General features: G+C 38.2%; 1 protein-coding gene across 1 annotated transcript in view; it reads right to left on the bottom strand.

Annotated features, from left to right (window-relative positions):
- Window positions 1-15,945, bottom strand: part of nop14 (NOP14 nucleolar protein) — a 33,359-nt gene extending 17,414 nt beyond the window's left edge. Inside the window, exons 1-11 of the mRNA XM_003221394.4 lie at window positions 15,689-15,945; window positions 10,402-10,536; window positions 9,000-9,141; window positions 8,384-8,526; window positions 8,021-8,158; window positions 7,251-7,373; window positions 5,122-5,253; window positions 3,477-3,726; window positions 2,433-2,563; window positions 2,224-2,309; window positions 1,404-1,539 (exon numbers count right to left, since the gene is read on the bottom strand). Of these exons, the coding sequence (XP_003221442.2) occupies window positions 1,404-1,539; window positions 2,224-2,309; window positions 2,433-2,563; window positions 3,477-3,726; window positions 5,122-5,253; window positions 7,251-7,373; window positions 8,021-8,158; window positions 8,384-8,526; window positions 9,000-9,141; window positions 10,402-10,536; window positions 15,689-15,868 (1,596 nt within the window). The 5' untranslated portion in view covers window positions 15,869-15,945. The remainder of the gene's footprint in view (window positions 1-1,403; window positions 1,540-2,223; window positions 2,310-2,432; window positions 2,564-3,476; window positions 3,727-5,121; window positions 5,254-7,250; window positions 7,374-8,020; window positions 8,159-8,383; window positions 8,527-8,999; window positions 9,142-10,401; window positions 10,537-15,688) is intronic.
- Window positions 15,946-16,309: the final 364 nt, after the last annotated feature.

Below are 16,309 nucleotides of genomic sequence, written 5' to 3' on the forward strand. Positions count from 1 at the left end.
TATTCTTACACTAAATGAATGATCCTGCCTTGGTCCCAGTGCAGTACATTCTCAACAATGCAACTACATGGCAATGATGTTTTTATTTCTCCATAACTACTTCCTGCAATTCCTAGACATCTTGCTCTAAATCAGTGGTTCTCAACCTGTGGGTCCCCAGGTGTTTTGGCCTACAACTTCCAGAAATCCCAGCTAGTTTACTAGCTGTTAGGATTTCTGGGAGTTGAAGGCCAAAACATCTGGGGATCCACAGGTTGAGAACCACTACTCGAAATGCTAAGTCTCTATGAGGCCATCTGACTTTTAATTAATATGTAACATGGGAGCTCCATCTCAGACATACAGATTTGTTACTCATGAATGAACTCAGCTAATTTATTTTTTGCATGTACACACGCACACAGAAGTCCTGAAAATGTCCATGTATGACTTCTATTAGAAGTATCGATGCTGGATGGTTTCAAGGGACACACAAAAAAGCACATCCCAAAATAAACTCTGTGCAGCTGAATATATATTCCTATATATATGTGTGTGTATGTGAATGTGTGTGTGTGTGTGTGTGTATACACACACATATACATACACACACATACATATATGAATGAAAAAATATTAACTCTTCTTAAATCTTCTCCCAGATAACTCTTCTCTACAGTATAAGTGGTCAGAATCAAACAAGCATTCTTCTCTGGCTAGTGAACATGTCCACTCTTTATTGAACTGGTTTTAAGAAACGTTTTAAAACTTCGTATTTTTGCGAACGAAGAGGTTCCTTTGAACACAATGTACCTTCACAAACTTGTCCTTCATACTACATGCTCTAGGATTCTATAATAACAGGATAGGTAAAGTTCTGCTTTCCCTTGCCATCTATCAGCATGCTCCTACCCACTGTTTAGGTTTTCAATGGGACATGAATGTTCATGTATCAATTATTTTTAGACTTGGTGGTAGATTGACACAATCTAATCTCCTCCCTCTGTGTGTGTGTGTTTATATACATACATACATACATACATACAAACCACTTTTCTTATTTTTACTGTAGCTATCCCCAAATGGTTCTGCAAATGTTCTGAACTACACTCCCTGGTGGTCTCTTGACCACTGAATAAGTTGTCTTGGACTGATGGAAGTTTCATTCCAAACATCTGGAGGATACTTGCCTCCTTTGGGAATTCTGGTCTATGGACTCAAGAGACATCATCATGCTGTATGCACACAGTCTCTTGTTCGAAGGATTGTATACTGTTTAAAAGTTACATTTTCCTTCATTCACTCAACCATTTGAATTCTCTTTTAGATGAAATGATATAATTATTATAAAACCATTTACAGTAAACTATCAGATTTACTTTGAAAATAAGTAAGCACAGCAAATAAGACAAAATAAAATATACCATTTTTAACCCTGGAAAGGGCATGCAGCTTTTAACTTCTTGGATTTTTTCCAAGTCATGAACAGCATCTTGAAGAATAAACTTAACATGATTACTTGCAGCTTTAGGGAACATCTGACAAAGATTATACAAGGTCCTGTTAACAAGAGAGTCAAGTCAGTGCAATATTTAAACATCTAAACACTGTACTTTCTCCCCTTAAAGACAATATTAATTGGCCAAGAGTAAACAATAACATAACATTTGGGCCTTTGAGACTCCAACTATTTTCTTATTTCAAAAAACTAGACCTAAAATTATTATTTTTGCTTAATCTGAACATGTCCGCAAAATGCAATTTACGTAGTTCAAAAAAATAAAATGTGTATGCCAGAATGTGACATTGGGCATAATTCAATGCTATGAATTTCAGGATATACAGTGAACCCTTCTAGATTCTAGAATTCTTTTTTTATTAATATTGCAAAACAGCAATTTTTGCCTCTTTTTTAGAATCAAAAAGTGACCCGAGGGCCTAGTAAATTATATCGGGCAACTTGTACTCCAAGTGGCCTCTGGGGAGTATGATCTGTCATTATAGATGATTAAAATATTTGGGTAGGCAAAGATCCAGAGAAAGGCAAATATGGTCCCTGAACCCTCAGGAGTTGCCCAATTCCTGGCTACTTTCAGCTGCCCTCTGCCCTGTTATACCAGCTCAAAGCACTACCAGCCACAAGAGGCTAAACAAGGAGATAGAGTACAATGAAATATGTGTGTATGCTGTTAGCCATTCTCCTTTATACACGGAAATATGAAAATATAACTACACTAAACTTACGGGACAAGGCTGTCAATTGCTTTCAGTTCAGGTGGCTCCATACATGCCAGTTCCCCAACGTACTCCAGAAGGAATGCAAACAGTTTCTAAGAAATATAATTTGAAGGCAATTAGCAAAGGAACTGTTGAATGCAACTTACTTTGTTTCATTTAATCGAAAACATTTTTTCCCAGTTTGTTCTTTGAATAGTGTGATGGTAAAAACATACTTCTAGCTTTGCTTTGTTTCCCACTGCAAGGCTTGGATGATTTGACTTCTGAATTCTTTCTATCACAAGTAGCTGTTCTTCTATTGGTTTTTCTGACAACAAAGCCTTAAATTGTTCAAAAGAATCTGGAGCTATTGTAAAAATGAAAAACATGGCAATGGTATTCATTATATCACAGAGGAAAAATGTGATCTGGTTACAAAGAAAAACTAGAAGCTTTAAGTTGCTACAGAAGAGCAACACATTTGCAATATTATAACAGACATATCAATTCCCACATATTTTTATGCAACAGTATAGCTATGAAATCATACTGAAAAAACTAAATCAAACACAAAATAAGGGCTGAGCATCTCTTATCCAGATTTACAAAATACAATACTCCAAAATGCAAAATCGTCCACATGGATGACTGAGATAGTGACATTTTTCATTTTTGAATGTTTCAATATGCACATTTTGTTTTTAGGAACAAAATTATTACAAATATTGTATAAAATTATCTTCTGGCTATGTGTACACTAGAGTCTTGGATATTCGACTAACGCTTATCTGACACCTTATATTATCCAACGTGCCAGCCGTGCCCCCCCCCCCGCCCCCGCCCGCTTGGAGAGGCCTGCTGCGCGTTGTTGAGAAACAGCCGTTTTTCTAGGCAGCAACATGCAGTGGGTACTTGCCAGGAGGGACGAGACCTTTTCCTCCCAGCAAGCACTCGGATTAGAGAGGCCCGCTGTGCTTTGCTACCTAGAAAACAGCTGTTTCTCAGCAATGTGCAGCTTTTACGTATTCCATTATGTATGTATAGGTGACCTGCCACATTTGCAGGTTTCACTTTCTGTGGATTTGATTATTATAGATTTAATTTGTTGTGGTGAATCATATTTTCTCCTTAGATCCTCAGCCACGAGATTAAAGCATTATATTGTTTAATTTCTTTACAAGAACAAATATTGCACACTATCCTACCAGTCAAATAAAAGCCCAATGCTTCTCCATAGAATACATTCAATACAATTTGAATAAAGTATTTTCCTTCCTTACCATCAAACAAATATGGCAATTCCAGCTTGGCAGCTTCCTTGATAGAACTTTGTGCCTTAGTTTGCAATTTATTTTTGTTACACTTAATTTGCCTTTCCTGTGCTTCACTTATATGGGCTTCCTCCATATCATCTTCACAATCAGAATAACTGTCAACAGATTCGGGTTCAACATCAGATTCTTCTTCACTTTCTTCTCCCTCTTTTTCATTCATTTCATTTTCATTATCTTCAATATTTGGTTTGCCATCCTATTTAATAGATAGGTGTATTAATCAAAGGACTTAGACTCAACGAATCCTAGAGACCCCCAAGACTAGACAATCCAACTCCATTCTCCCAGGCAGGAATACAGTATACCATCAAAGCACTCCCAGGAGACGGCCATCCAGTCTGTTTAGAAACCTCCAGAAATGCAACTAAACTGAATAGCAATTACTCCCAGGTCAAAAATCACAGCTGAATCAGTCTTTCTGTCAGCTAGTTTTAGCTGCTTTGGGATTCAAACTGGAGTTCTGATACCCTCTAATTTTAATTGTAAAAACTGGGAAGTAGATGGCCAGATATACGAGGCTTCAAAGAGATGCAAGAAAATCAATTTACGGTAATTAAGAAAAATCTGGTTGGCTAGTTGACTACCATAGCATTCAGCTTGAACCTGCCTGAATGGAAGTTTTCTCTCAGGCCTGCCAGGGCTTCTCTACAGTGCTCCTCTTGCAGAAGCAATAACCTTTCAGAGGGAATGGTCTTAAATATTCTAAGGGCATCTGATCCCATTTGATGTTGGAAAATAAGTTAGTTAGTAACTGGATGGGAGATAGGCAACAAATGTCAAGTGGTGAATTTCAAAGGGAGAAACTGCCCAAAACCCCTAGAAGTACTGTATTCCTTACCTAAGAAAACCCTTATGCCCAAACTGTTCCATGGAAGCAATTGTCACAGCTGATTTATGCAGATTTGGACATGGATTGGATGAAAAATCATGTAAATCTTTATTATACTGGCAAGCATATTGATCCATTTAAGTCAATCATTTAGTTAAGCAGAAGCTCTCCAAGGGACTCAGGTCTCTTCCACACTGCCATATAAAATCCAGAATATCTGCTTTGAATTGATATATATATAACAGTGCAGACTCATATAATCCAGTTCAAAGCAGATAACTGTTTAACTAATTTACAATGTTGGAATGAGGAAGTGAGGAAGTGCCATCAGAGTGGATGATGAAGCAGCTGCTCCCCCCGTGGCCAGAATCGAACATCCCCTCAGGAGAAGGTTAAATTGCCTCTGTGTCTGTCTGTCTGTCTGTCTCCATTCGATGTGTTCATGGGCACTGAATGTTTGCCCTATATGTATGTAATGTGATCTGCCCTGAGTCCCATTCGGGGTAAGAAGGGCGGAATACAAATACTGCAAATAAATAAATAAATAAATAAATAAATAATCTGGATTATATGGCAGTATAGAAGGGTCCTTAGACTAACTATAGGAAAACAACAAGCTTCTATCATGTCCAGATATGCATGACACCTATTGAACAAAAATTGGAATTTTGCCGAGTTATACAGTCAAAAACTATTTGCCCTTGAACCTTAATGAGATTTCTAAATCTATTGTTTTTTAAAAAAAGAAAGAGAGGAAAATACTTTGTAAGAGAGGAAATGTCTATCATCCTTATCCAGCAAGAATCCATCTGCAAGATCATCAGCTGACATGTGCTTGGGAGTCTTCTTTGTCTCTGGTTCATCTTCTCCACGCATTCGGCGTAACCTGTCAGCCTGTAATACAAAAATATAATCAAGATAATGCTATAAACAAACATTTGGTTTGACTGTCTATCACAGGAAATCAGGATAAAATCCTGCTCTATTTGTATTATTCATTAGATCGTGGAGGAAGCAATCATGGGCAGTCATATCTTTCATTGCAACATATGAATCTAAGACACTAAGACGTGTAAGATAAGGCCAAACATTTATTTGTATTTGTAACATTTATATCACTCCTTTTTCCATGGAATTTGGAGAAGAATTCAAGTGCTCCCACTCCTCTGCCCCACTACATGGGTGTCTTAGAAATGCTATGACTCCTCTTATTTTTGACTGGTCAAAGGCATGTAGGAATGGGCTTCTTTCTTGCCCCAGAAACAGTGAAGACAGAAAGAGGGTGGGCAGTTGGGACTTTTAGAACAGACAAACATACCCCCAAACGCCAGTAGAAATCTGGGCAATAACTAATGACTGGTAATTAAATCAGATATAGTAATCAGAAAGGAAGATCAATTCAAAACCAATTCAAAATTTCTTCAGAAGAAAATCCTCCCGTGTTCAAATGGCCCTCTCTTGAGTTAAGTATGTATAGTACTTCTAACCTAGAAAACGTAACATGTAATATTTTTTACTCTGGAGCAATTGCATGCCGGCAGTGAGGATGTTAGCAACAAGCTACATGGACACAGGAAATATCCTGCCAGGTACTGTATCATGCTGAGGAACACTTAACTATATGGCCATTATACCATGCCTATATATCTGTGTAACTGACAAATGTGCATTCATATTATAGAGGTGAAACATTTCTGTCCACTACCCAAGTGAAGGCTTTCATACGGGGACAATTTCATCCTAGATTTTCTGTTTTTCCTCTACCACAGGTATCCTGGTGTCTCTCTCAATTGGTGTAGAATTTGCATGACTCTGCCCACTGCATCTCCCTTAACCCTTTCCTACTCTTTTCTATGGCAGACAGCAAACAGAAGAATTGATCAGCAATTGAACATACTAGAGAGGTTTGGGGAGAATTCACCATGATTTATAGGAGTTGTAGGTACTGGAATATATAGTTCACCTGCAATCTAAAAGCACTCTGAGCTCCACCAATGATGGAGTTCAGAATGGAACTGACTTGGCACACAAACCCCCATGACCAACAAAAAATACTGGCGGTCTTTGGAGGGATTTAGAGGAATTGTTGTTAATCTACATCCAGAGCTCACTATGAACCGAAACAATGATGGATCTGGAACCAACTTGGCATGCATACTTGATATGCCCAAATTTGAATACTGGTGGGTTGTGAGGGGAATTTGTCTAAATGTTTTGGAGTTGTAAGTCCTGGGATTTATAGTTCATCTGCAATCAAAGAGCACTCTGAATTTCACCAAAGATGGAATTGGACCAAACTTGGCACACAGAGCCCCCATGACCAGCAAAAGATACTGGAGGTCTTTGGGGGAAATTCACCTTGATTTGGGGTAGTTGTAGTTCACCTACATCCAGAGAACACTGTGAACCCAAACACCGATGGACCTGGGCCAAACTTGGCACATATATCTGATATGCCAAAATTGGATTACTGGAAGGGTTTGCAAGGAACTGACCTTCTTTTCTGGAACTTGTAGTTCACCCACAACCAGAGAAACTGTGACCTAAACTAATGATGGTCCTGGACCAAATTTGGCAGACAGACTAACTCAACCTACTGGATAGGTTTGAGGAGATTGACTCACCATAGTGGGAGTTGTAGTTTACTCTATAGCTAGAGAGCATACTGTAACCCCCCCCCCTCCCCCCCAATTATGCATCCAGAGCAAACTTGGCCAATATAACAAACTTTAAGTACTGAGGGAGTTTTTTTGGGGTTAACCTGGCATGATGTGAGTTGGGAGTTCACCCACAACCTTATGCATTTTGTACAACTAAATTTCGGGTACCCAAGCTAGTGAATCATAAAATGCAGTCATGCAAGGCTTCTTCAACGCAATATGCAAAAATACCTCCAATTTTAGGAGTCTCTCTTTTTCTTCTTTTGCCACCTCTTCTTCAGTTTTCATTCTATTAGAGGGTTGCACTTTCATCTCAAACCCAAGCTCTCTAACCATGATATCATATTCATCAGGCTGAAAAGAAAATCAGAGAGAATGTACATGTTGAATTATATGGTAGAATAAAGCTGAAAGCACATTTGGCCTTCTCCATGGATCATATCTTTATTTCACTGATGTAAACAGGTACAGGTACGCATAAAGTCTTCTCCTATTTTCACATAAAGGATCAATGGCTATAGTCCTTGTGTTTACTCTTCGTGTAATATATATTTACTCCTTTAATACAGAATTGATCACTTCACTCCAATTGTTTGAGATTAAAACTGTACCGTAAGTATAGCATAAATTTAGGTGATTATAGAAGCAGATTAGCCCACAAAGATAAACTTCACATATCTTGTTATTGCAACTATCCACTGTTAAAAATACTGTTTACATGGAGAACTTCTAATTATTTGTAGGAAGTTTTGGTAAAGAATCTCATATTTAACATATTTAACAAATAAGCCAAATTTAGACAATGTGGAACAGGAAAATTCAGCCCATCCCCTAGATGCAGAGACATTCACAATAAACAAACAAACATTAAAATTAGTAGAGAAAAAGTAAATTAGCGCTAAAAGAGCTAGCAGAATCACCAACAGACAATAGGAGGAAAGCTCAGATATGACTTGAAATAAGGGAAGCTATGACAACATATTTGTTAATTAAAAACATACCTTGGGTTTCTCCTCAACTTGTTTTTCTGTTTCCGACCTGGAAGTTCTGTGCAAAAGAAAGCTTTGAATTTCCTTCCAGTCACTGTTCAGTTTTTCTGTAAGTTCCTGTGTATTTTCCCTCTGAGTTTGTCTCTCTCTCTAAAAGAAACCAGAGACAAAAATGTGACAGTTAAGCTCTGGGTCTCTTGAGTACAAGTCCCCGCATTAGGCCTGAAAATGTATTTAAGTTACTTGGATTAGGTAAAATGTTATATGGAAAATTATAATTTGTTAAACATTGCCTATTTGAGAGCAATTAAAACTGTGTACACATATTTTTAATTTCAAATGAATTCAATTAGGAATAGGAAATACAAAGCGTACCTTCTCTTGCTTGGATTTTGCTATTAATTCTTCAATGAGCTCCTTCCGTGACTTAGTTTGTCCGCTTGCTTCATCTTGCTGCCCTGTGAGTGATTTCTTACGAAGGAGCCCACCTCCTCCAAAGTGAGCAGCTGTTAATTCCTCTATAAACAAATGAAAGGAAAAATTAAAGAAACATAGCAAACCAAGAACACACATTTAGCAAAAACTCTATGTATTAAAAGTTCAAAATTTTCAGTGGAGTAATATTGTGCATGCTTATTCAGAAGTAAATAACTCCACGTTCAATGGGATTTACTTGCTTACGTACACGGGTGATTTCAGCCATAGTGTTCTAAAAAGACTGGAATTTCACACGTGATCTACATGGATGGCAGATCATAGCTTATCCCAAGCAGCTGCCACAGTGAAAGAAAATAAAAAGCAGATACACACACAATACTACTTAGAATTTTATATTTTGAAAGCATCATAAGTTATCACAAATCAGGCTTTAATTTATATGTTTGGCAATAATGGGTATTAAATTAGCACAGACATGGAAGGAGCCTTACTATGTCACAATTGGGTTTTACATGTGGAGCAAGTATCGCAATGCGTATTTGACTCTTCTTACCTGATAGCATGCCTTTTTCTTCAGTATCGCTGTCACTATCAACAATATCATCAAGTTTTTCAATGTCTGCTAGAGAGTGACCATAATGTGTTAAGTCTTCCTCTTCATTTAGATTAAATATGTGTTCCTTTTCAAATTTTTTCTGTGACAAAAAGAAAATATTGGATTACCTTGATTTGAATGATAGAACTGGTAATTCCTACCTATCAAATTTTTTGAGTGTATATGAAAACTTGCTACTTCCTGAAGTTAAACAGTGGATGAGGGAAGACAATCAGTGTCTATGTGAGACAAAGGTCTAATATACCCAATTAAAAATAATCTTGAACCAGATAACCTATTTTATAACTGCGCAGACATACAGTGCTTAAGAGCTGAAACAAAACAAAGCTCATATTTAGTGTGCAGTCAAGTGTATATTCCTGACACGAAAAAGTGTATATTACTACAATTTTTCACCGAAGCTTTCATAAACTCAAGTTATTTACAAATTTATTGCTTTATTTTCTCAGTATTTCTAACTTTCACATTGTTTCTTACATGTTGGTCATCAAGCTCTCAAACCGTAGTGTCTCCAGTCTTTGTCCACATCTACATTCATTGAATGTTTACTTTTACTATTCATCATATAGGACATACTGATCCAAAATCTGCAAAAATATATCTCACAACAGCAACAAACTACTGCTGGCCCTTCACGTTCAGAAATTTCATACTTCTGGTTGTGGTTATTCACAAGCTTTTCTTGCTGCCCTGCCTCTTGAGGTTTGGATATTCAGGAGGCTGACCCATCCTTAGGAAGTGGATAGGAGGCCAGGCAGGCAGTGATGACCTGCACTCTCAACCTGCCCCTAAACTCCTCTAAAAGTCGAGATATGGCTATACAACACAATAAGCTATATCATAGCTTCTTAAACTGTGGGTCCCAATTCCAAGTGTGATCCCCTTAACTCAATGTTGGGGTCATGAAAAAATTGGCAACAGTAAAGGTTTTCTCAATGCCACCTAGTGGGTGTTTTAGACATTTACATGAATCTGTTGTGCAGTGTTTGCAGTAGATGATTCAGTTGTACTTCACAAAAAGGAAAATCAGCTTGTTTAGCAAGCCTTCGAAGTGCTGTTTTGTTATCAATAAATGTTTGATTTTTATACCCATTTTATACACCTGGGACCACATTAAAAATTCTAGGGTGGAAAGGGGTCCTAAGTGAAAATGTTTTAAAAGTCATGAGCTATAGCTACACTAGCTAGGTATTTTGACACCTGAGGCATAAAATATTTGCTGCTAATGCAAACAATAATACACAAAATTCCAAACAATATGCTTTCCTATTAATAACAATCAAAATCAGCTTCTAGAGGTCAAAATATAAATTGTCTTAAACTATTTGTTATACTTCACCTGTTGCTCCAAAGCAAATCGCTTCATCATTTTTTCCTCTGGACTTATTTTGTTATCATATTCACCAATACGTTTATCTTTAAATACATTTGATTTTCCCCTCTCTTTGAATTCTTTCAGCAAAGTCTGAGTACGCTGAAAAAGGGAATACCAGAAAAAAATGTTAAAACACAACATAATCCTACTCAAACAAGATACCAATAAGTAATGGGTCCACATGTTGTAGCCCATGTGATATCAACTCCAAAATGAATTCCTTACATATTCTAGGATTCTGATTTTTTTTTACAAATATTTGCCTTATATTTCAGTCTTCTCATGGCATTTTACAAAAACCGTGTACAAACTCTTGTTCAAGACAAGCAATGCTTTTATCTGCCTTGGAATAGAATTGCCAGTGCTCATTCCATTAGCTTGAGGGAGAGAAATCCATGTTTGTGATGGATTTGCCTTTCTTTTATTCAGCAACCCTTCCATCAGACTGAGAATTTGAACTTCAGTTTTCTTTTTTTCTTTCCATTTCCTTCTATTCTTTGGCACAGCATTGAACAGAACTAATCAGTGGATACATGATCCCCCCCCCCCCCCCCCGCTATATGTGAGATATGAACTGGGAAATCTGATGGAACCACAACATTATTTTTTTTGCTAAACTGGGTCTTGTCTGGAAGCAATCAAATAAATTTAGTTCTATATAAGAACATAATACCGCAATATATAGAACTTTTAGATAAACACAGAATATGTGCTTACTTTATGTTAAACTAACTCAGGTATCAGCGGCTGAGAATAATATGAGCAGACAATGAAGATGATGAGAACTGAGAAGATGAAGTGGAAGACGATGGAAGAATATCAGTGCTGATTTACTATATCATGCTTTACACTGATAATATGTGGATTGCTTACTGATTACTTATAGATCTGTTTAATGTGTAATTTATAACATTATTTTTTAAAAGAACAATTACAGAAAGGGGGTTGCAGACCACACATAATAATACCACCTATTTTATTTTATCTTTTGAATTTCTGCAAATTATCGAAAGATAAACCAATGCCAGTGTCTTCAAATACAAAGGGAGTTAGATAGCAATGAACCACAATATAGGGTTCAATGAGTATTCACAATATTGGGCAGCACATCACTCTGTAATAAACAGTATCAATGGATAGCCATAAAAAACTTCTTTGCATGGTGGGCATTCTTCTTCTTTTTGCATGAATGCCCATGTACATTATTTTCACTTAAGAGATCACAAAATGTTATAGAGATAGTTCCCAAGTTACCAATAGGACAGATTCTGTAGGTTTGTTCTTAAGATGAATTTGTATGTAAGTTGGAACAGGTACATTTTTAAGTGTAACTCCAGCCACATAAATGGCATTGGATAGCAAAGGGAAGGGTCAACCCCCCTGTTCAGAAAGTTTCCCCTTACATTCTGTCCCTGTGAGACTTGGATTTTGAAAAATTTGGCTTGTTGTGTAAAAAAGGATTGGTGTGAAAGATTCAGTGGAGACCCCTTTTCTCCATGATCACAACCCTTTCAGGAGTGAACTTCCCTTCCTGGGGATAAATTTCTCTCACTTCATGTTGTTTCACCCCCGTTCTTAACTATGAGTCATTTGTAAGTTGGGTGTTTGTATCTTGGGGACTGTCTGTATACATAAAAAGTGAAAATGTTTATATGGATTTAATCTTTTTTTAATACTAATGGTGTTTAATGCTGTTTTAATATTTGTACATTTTAAATTGTATTGTAATCTTTTAATGTGAGCCGTTTTGAGTCTCCTTGAGAGAAAAAGCAGGATATAAACAAACATAATAAATAATATATGTTTGCTTGTGATGATGGATGTTTGTATGTATATACCTATGTTTGTGTGCAATTCCCTATTGGCTCCCACATGCAGTGAGCCCTGTGCCCACCTAGTGGGTGTTTTAGACATTTAAATGAATCTGTTGAACGGTGTTTACAGTGGACTCTGCAGAAGATGATTCAGCTGTACTTCACAAAAAGGAAAATCAGCCTGTTTTGCAAGCCCTCCAAATGCTGATCTGTTATCAGTAAATGTTGGATTTTATGCCCATTTTATATACCTGTACACATAAAAAATTATCAGGGGGAAAGGGGTCCTGAAGCCTCTTCCACATAGCTGAATAAAATCCCACATTTTCTTCTTTGAACTGGAATATATGACTCAGATAACCCAGTTCAGAGCAAATATTGTGAGATTTTCTGCTTTGATGTTTTGAGTTATATGGCTGTGTTGAAGGGCCCTGAGTGAAAAGGTTTAAAAAAAATCTGAGCTATACTAAACATCATAGAGTAATGTTAGCTAAGTATTCTGACACTTGAAGCAGAAAATATTTGCTGCTAAAGCAAAAGTAATACACAAAATCCCAAACGATATGCTGTCCTATTAGTAAGAAACAAAATCAGCTTGTAGAGGTCAAAATTGATTCCACTGTCTTGAAATATTTGTTATACTTCACCTGTTGTTCCATGGATCTGGACCAAACTTGGCACACAGACCCACCATGACCAACTTGGGAGGCAATCACAAAGGATGATGGGAGTTAAAGTCCACTGACCTTCAGACAGCTCTGTGAACCTCACTGGCAATGGATGTGGACCACACCTTATACACATCATGACCAAGGGCCCTTCCAGACAGGCCCTATATCCTAGGATGTGATCCCAGCTTTTCTGTTTATCCCAGATTATCTGGCAGTGTGGACTCATAAAATCCAGTTTAAGGCAGAAAACCTGGGATCAGATCCTGGGAGATTGGGCCTGTCTAGAAGGGCCCTGAGTCCCCTTGGGGAGACAGGGTGGGTTATAAATAAAGCATTATTATTACTATTATTACTTTAAATACTGATGGGTTTGAGGACGATATTATTTATTTATTGTGTCAGAAGTGAACAGTTGTAATGTACAGTAGAGTCTCACTTATCCAACATAAACAGGCTGGCAGAACATTAGATAAGCGAATATGTTGGCTAATAAGGAGGGATTAAGGAAAAGCCTATTATACATCAAATTAGGTTATGATTTTACAAATTAAGCACCAAAACATCATGTTATACAACAAATTGGACAGAAAAAGTAGTTCAGTACGCAGTAATGTTATGTTGTAATTACTGTATTTACAAATTTAGCACCAAAATATCACGATATATTGAAAACATTGACTACAAAAATGCGTTGGATAATCCAGAACGTTGGATAAGCGAGTGATGGATAAGTGAGACTCTACTGTATTCACTAACACAAAATTAAAAATTTGGCATTATACTAGATGTCCTTTGACCACTTGGGAGTGCCTCTGGTGTTGCTATAAGGTGGTCCTCCTTTGTGCATGTGGCAGGGCTCAGACTGCATTGTAATATGTAAGTGGTCTGTGGTTTGTTCTTCTACACACCCGTATGTCGCGGACTTCACTTTGTGGCCCCATTTTTTATGGTTGGCTCTGCATCTCATGGTACTAGAGAGCAGTCTGTTCCCCATCTTCCCAGTCCCCTAGTCTTCTGTGTGACCAGGAGGGAATCTCTCATCCGGTATCAGCCATGGCTTGCGGTTATGAGTTTTTTAGCCTGCCACTTTTGGACTCTCGCTTGCTTTTTTTTCATGTCAGGAGCAACCGGAGTTGCTTCTGGAGTGAGAGAATTGGCCGTCTGCAAGGACGTTGCCCAGGGGACGCCCGGATGTTTTGATATTTTGTCATCCTTGTGGGAGGCTTCTCTCATGTCCCCGCATGGAGCTGGAGCTGATAGAGGGAGCTCATCCGCGCTCTCCCCGGGTGGGATTAGAACCTGGCAGCTTTCAGGTCAGCAACCCAACCTTCAAGTCACGAGGCTTTTATCCCCTAGGCCATCGGAGGCTCCCTCTCGCTTGCTGAGATGTTCCTGCGAGTATCTCTGTAGATCAGGGGTCCCCAAACTTTTGAAGCAGAGGGCCGGTCCACAATCCTTCAGACTGTTGAGGGGCTGAATTATCATTTGAAAAAAACAACAACAAATTCCTATGCTTCCTATACTGCACATGTCTTATTTGTAGTGCAGCAACAACAACAACGAAAGGATACAATATTTAAAAATGAAAACAATTTCAACCAACATAAACCTATTAGGATTTCAATGGAAAGTGTGGGCCTGCTACTGGCCAATGAGATAGTCAAGTTAATTAGGATTGTTGTTGTTGTGTGCCTTCAAGTCATTTCAGACTTTGGCCGAGCCTAAAATTAATTATTTATTTACTGCATTTATTTACTACATTTATATCCCACCCTTCTCACCCCGAAGGGGACTCAGAGCAGCTGTATGTACATACAATATATTATATTATTAGCATAACACAATATTAGCATTATATCTATATATATAAAAGAGTGATGGCATCACGGCGACCCACAAAACAACAAAACTACAGGCCCCTCAACCTCGAAATTTGACAACACAACCCATCATCCACGCCTATAGGTTGATACAACAAAAAGAAAAGAAAAATTAAGTCCTAATTAGAGAGAGAGGAATAATTGCTTTTATCCAATTGCTGCCAGTTAGAAGGCTAAGCTCCTCCAACTTGGTCTCCTAGCAACCCAATAAAAATAATAAAAAACACTAAAAAATAATTTAAAACACTAAAAAATTAATACAATAAAATACTATAATAACAGAAAATAACTAAAAATAATACAAGAAAATAATAAAATATAATAAATAAAAAAATTACTTACAATAAAATTAATTTAAAAAAAATACAAATAACGTCTAATAAAAATTACACAACAATTTTTAACCAATACCACCACCACTTTGCCACAGCAACGCGTGGCCGGGCACAGCTAGTATTACTATATTGAACTATACCACTATACTATTATATAATATGTAATTTATAACATATAATTAATATTATTATATGGTATTACTATTAGTATTATATTGTATAACATAAGATTATTATCAATATTATATGTATATACATTATATTATATTATTAAAACTGATATAAAAATATTATATTATAAAACTGAGGGCGGGGGCCAGGTAAATGACCTTGGAGGGCCGCATCCGGCCCCCGGGCCTTAGTTTGGGGACCCCTGCTGTAGATCTTAGAAAAATATTTCTAGATTTAAAGCGTTGGCGCGCTGGCTGACAATGACAGATGATGGGAATTGTAGTTTACCCACATGCAGATGTATCTTCTAACGGGAACACTAATCAAATCCAAAACTAAACCGAGACTATTCTATTGTTTATGCTTACAAAACCCCTCACCTTCTTGTGGGCCCGGGAGCGCATGACCCCCGGCCGACCCACGTCGTGCCTGGTCTTCCGGCCCAGGATCTGGAACTTCTGTTTGTTCACCTTCACCTCGAAGGGGTTGCTCTGCGCCGTGGAGGTGTCGGCCTTGGTGGAAGCGGCAGCGGGCCTTCCCTGGCGCTTGGCCTTCTCCATGGCTGCTCGCGTGGGGACTGGGCACTCTCCGCTCCCGGAGGCTCACACGGGCGGCTTCCGCTGGAGGCTCCTCCCACCAGCCTCCTTCAGAGTGAATGGCTCTTCCTCTGTGGAGGGAGGAGAAACCAGAAGTGCCTTGGCCGGCGAGAGGAAGGCAACTGCGGCTGCGCGGGCCCCTAATGACACTGTCGCTTCTTCTGGGACGGGGAACCGATGAAAGAGGTACCTCAGACCAATGTGGGAAGCTATGTCCTTCATTTAGAATCATAGAATAATAGAGTCCACATGGGCCATCTAGTCCAACCTCCTGCCACGCAGGAAAAGCACAATCAAAGCATCCCGGACAGGTGACCATCCAGCCTCTGTTTAAAAGTTTCCAAGGATGGAGCTTCCATCACGTTGCAAGGCAGAGAGTTCCACTGCTGAACAGCTCAATCAGGA

Source organism: Anolis carolinensis, chromosome 5 (assembly GCF_035594765.1).
Source record: "Anolis carolinensis isolate JA03-04 chromosome 5, rAnoCar3.1.pri, whole genome shotgun sequence".
NCBI lineage: Eukaryota > Metazoa > Chordata > Lepidosauria > Squamata > Dactyloidae > Anolis > Anolis carolinensis.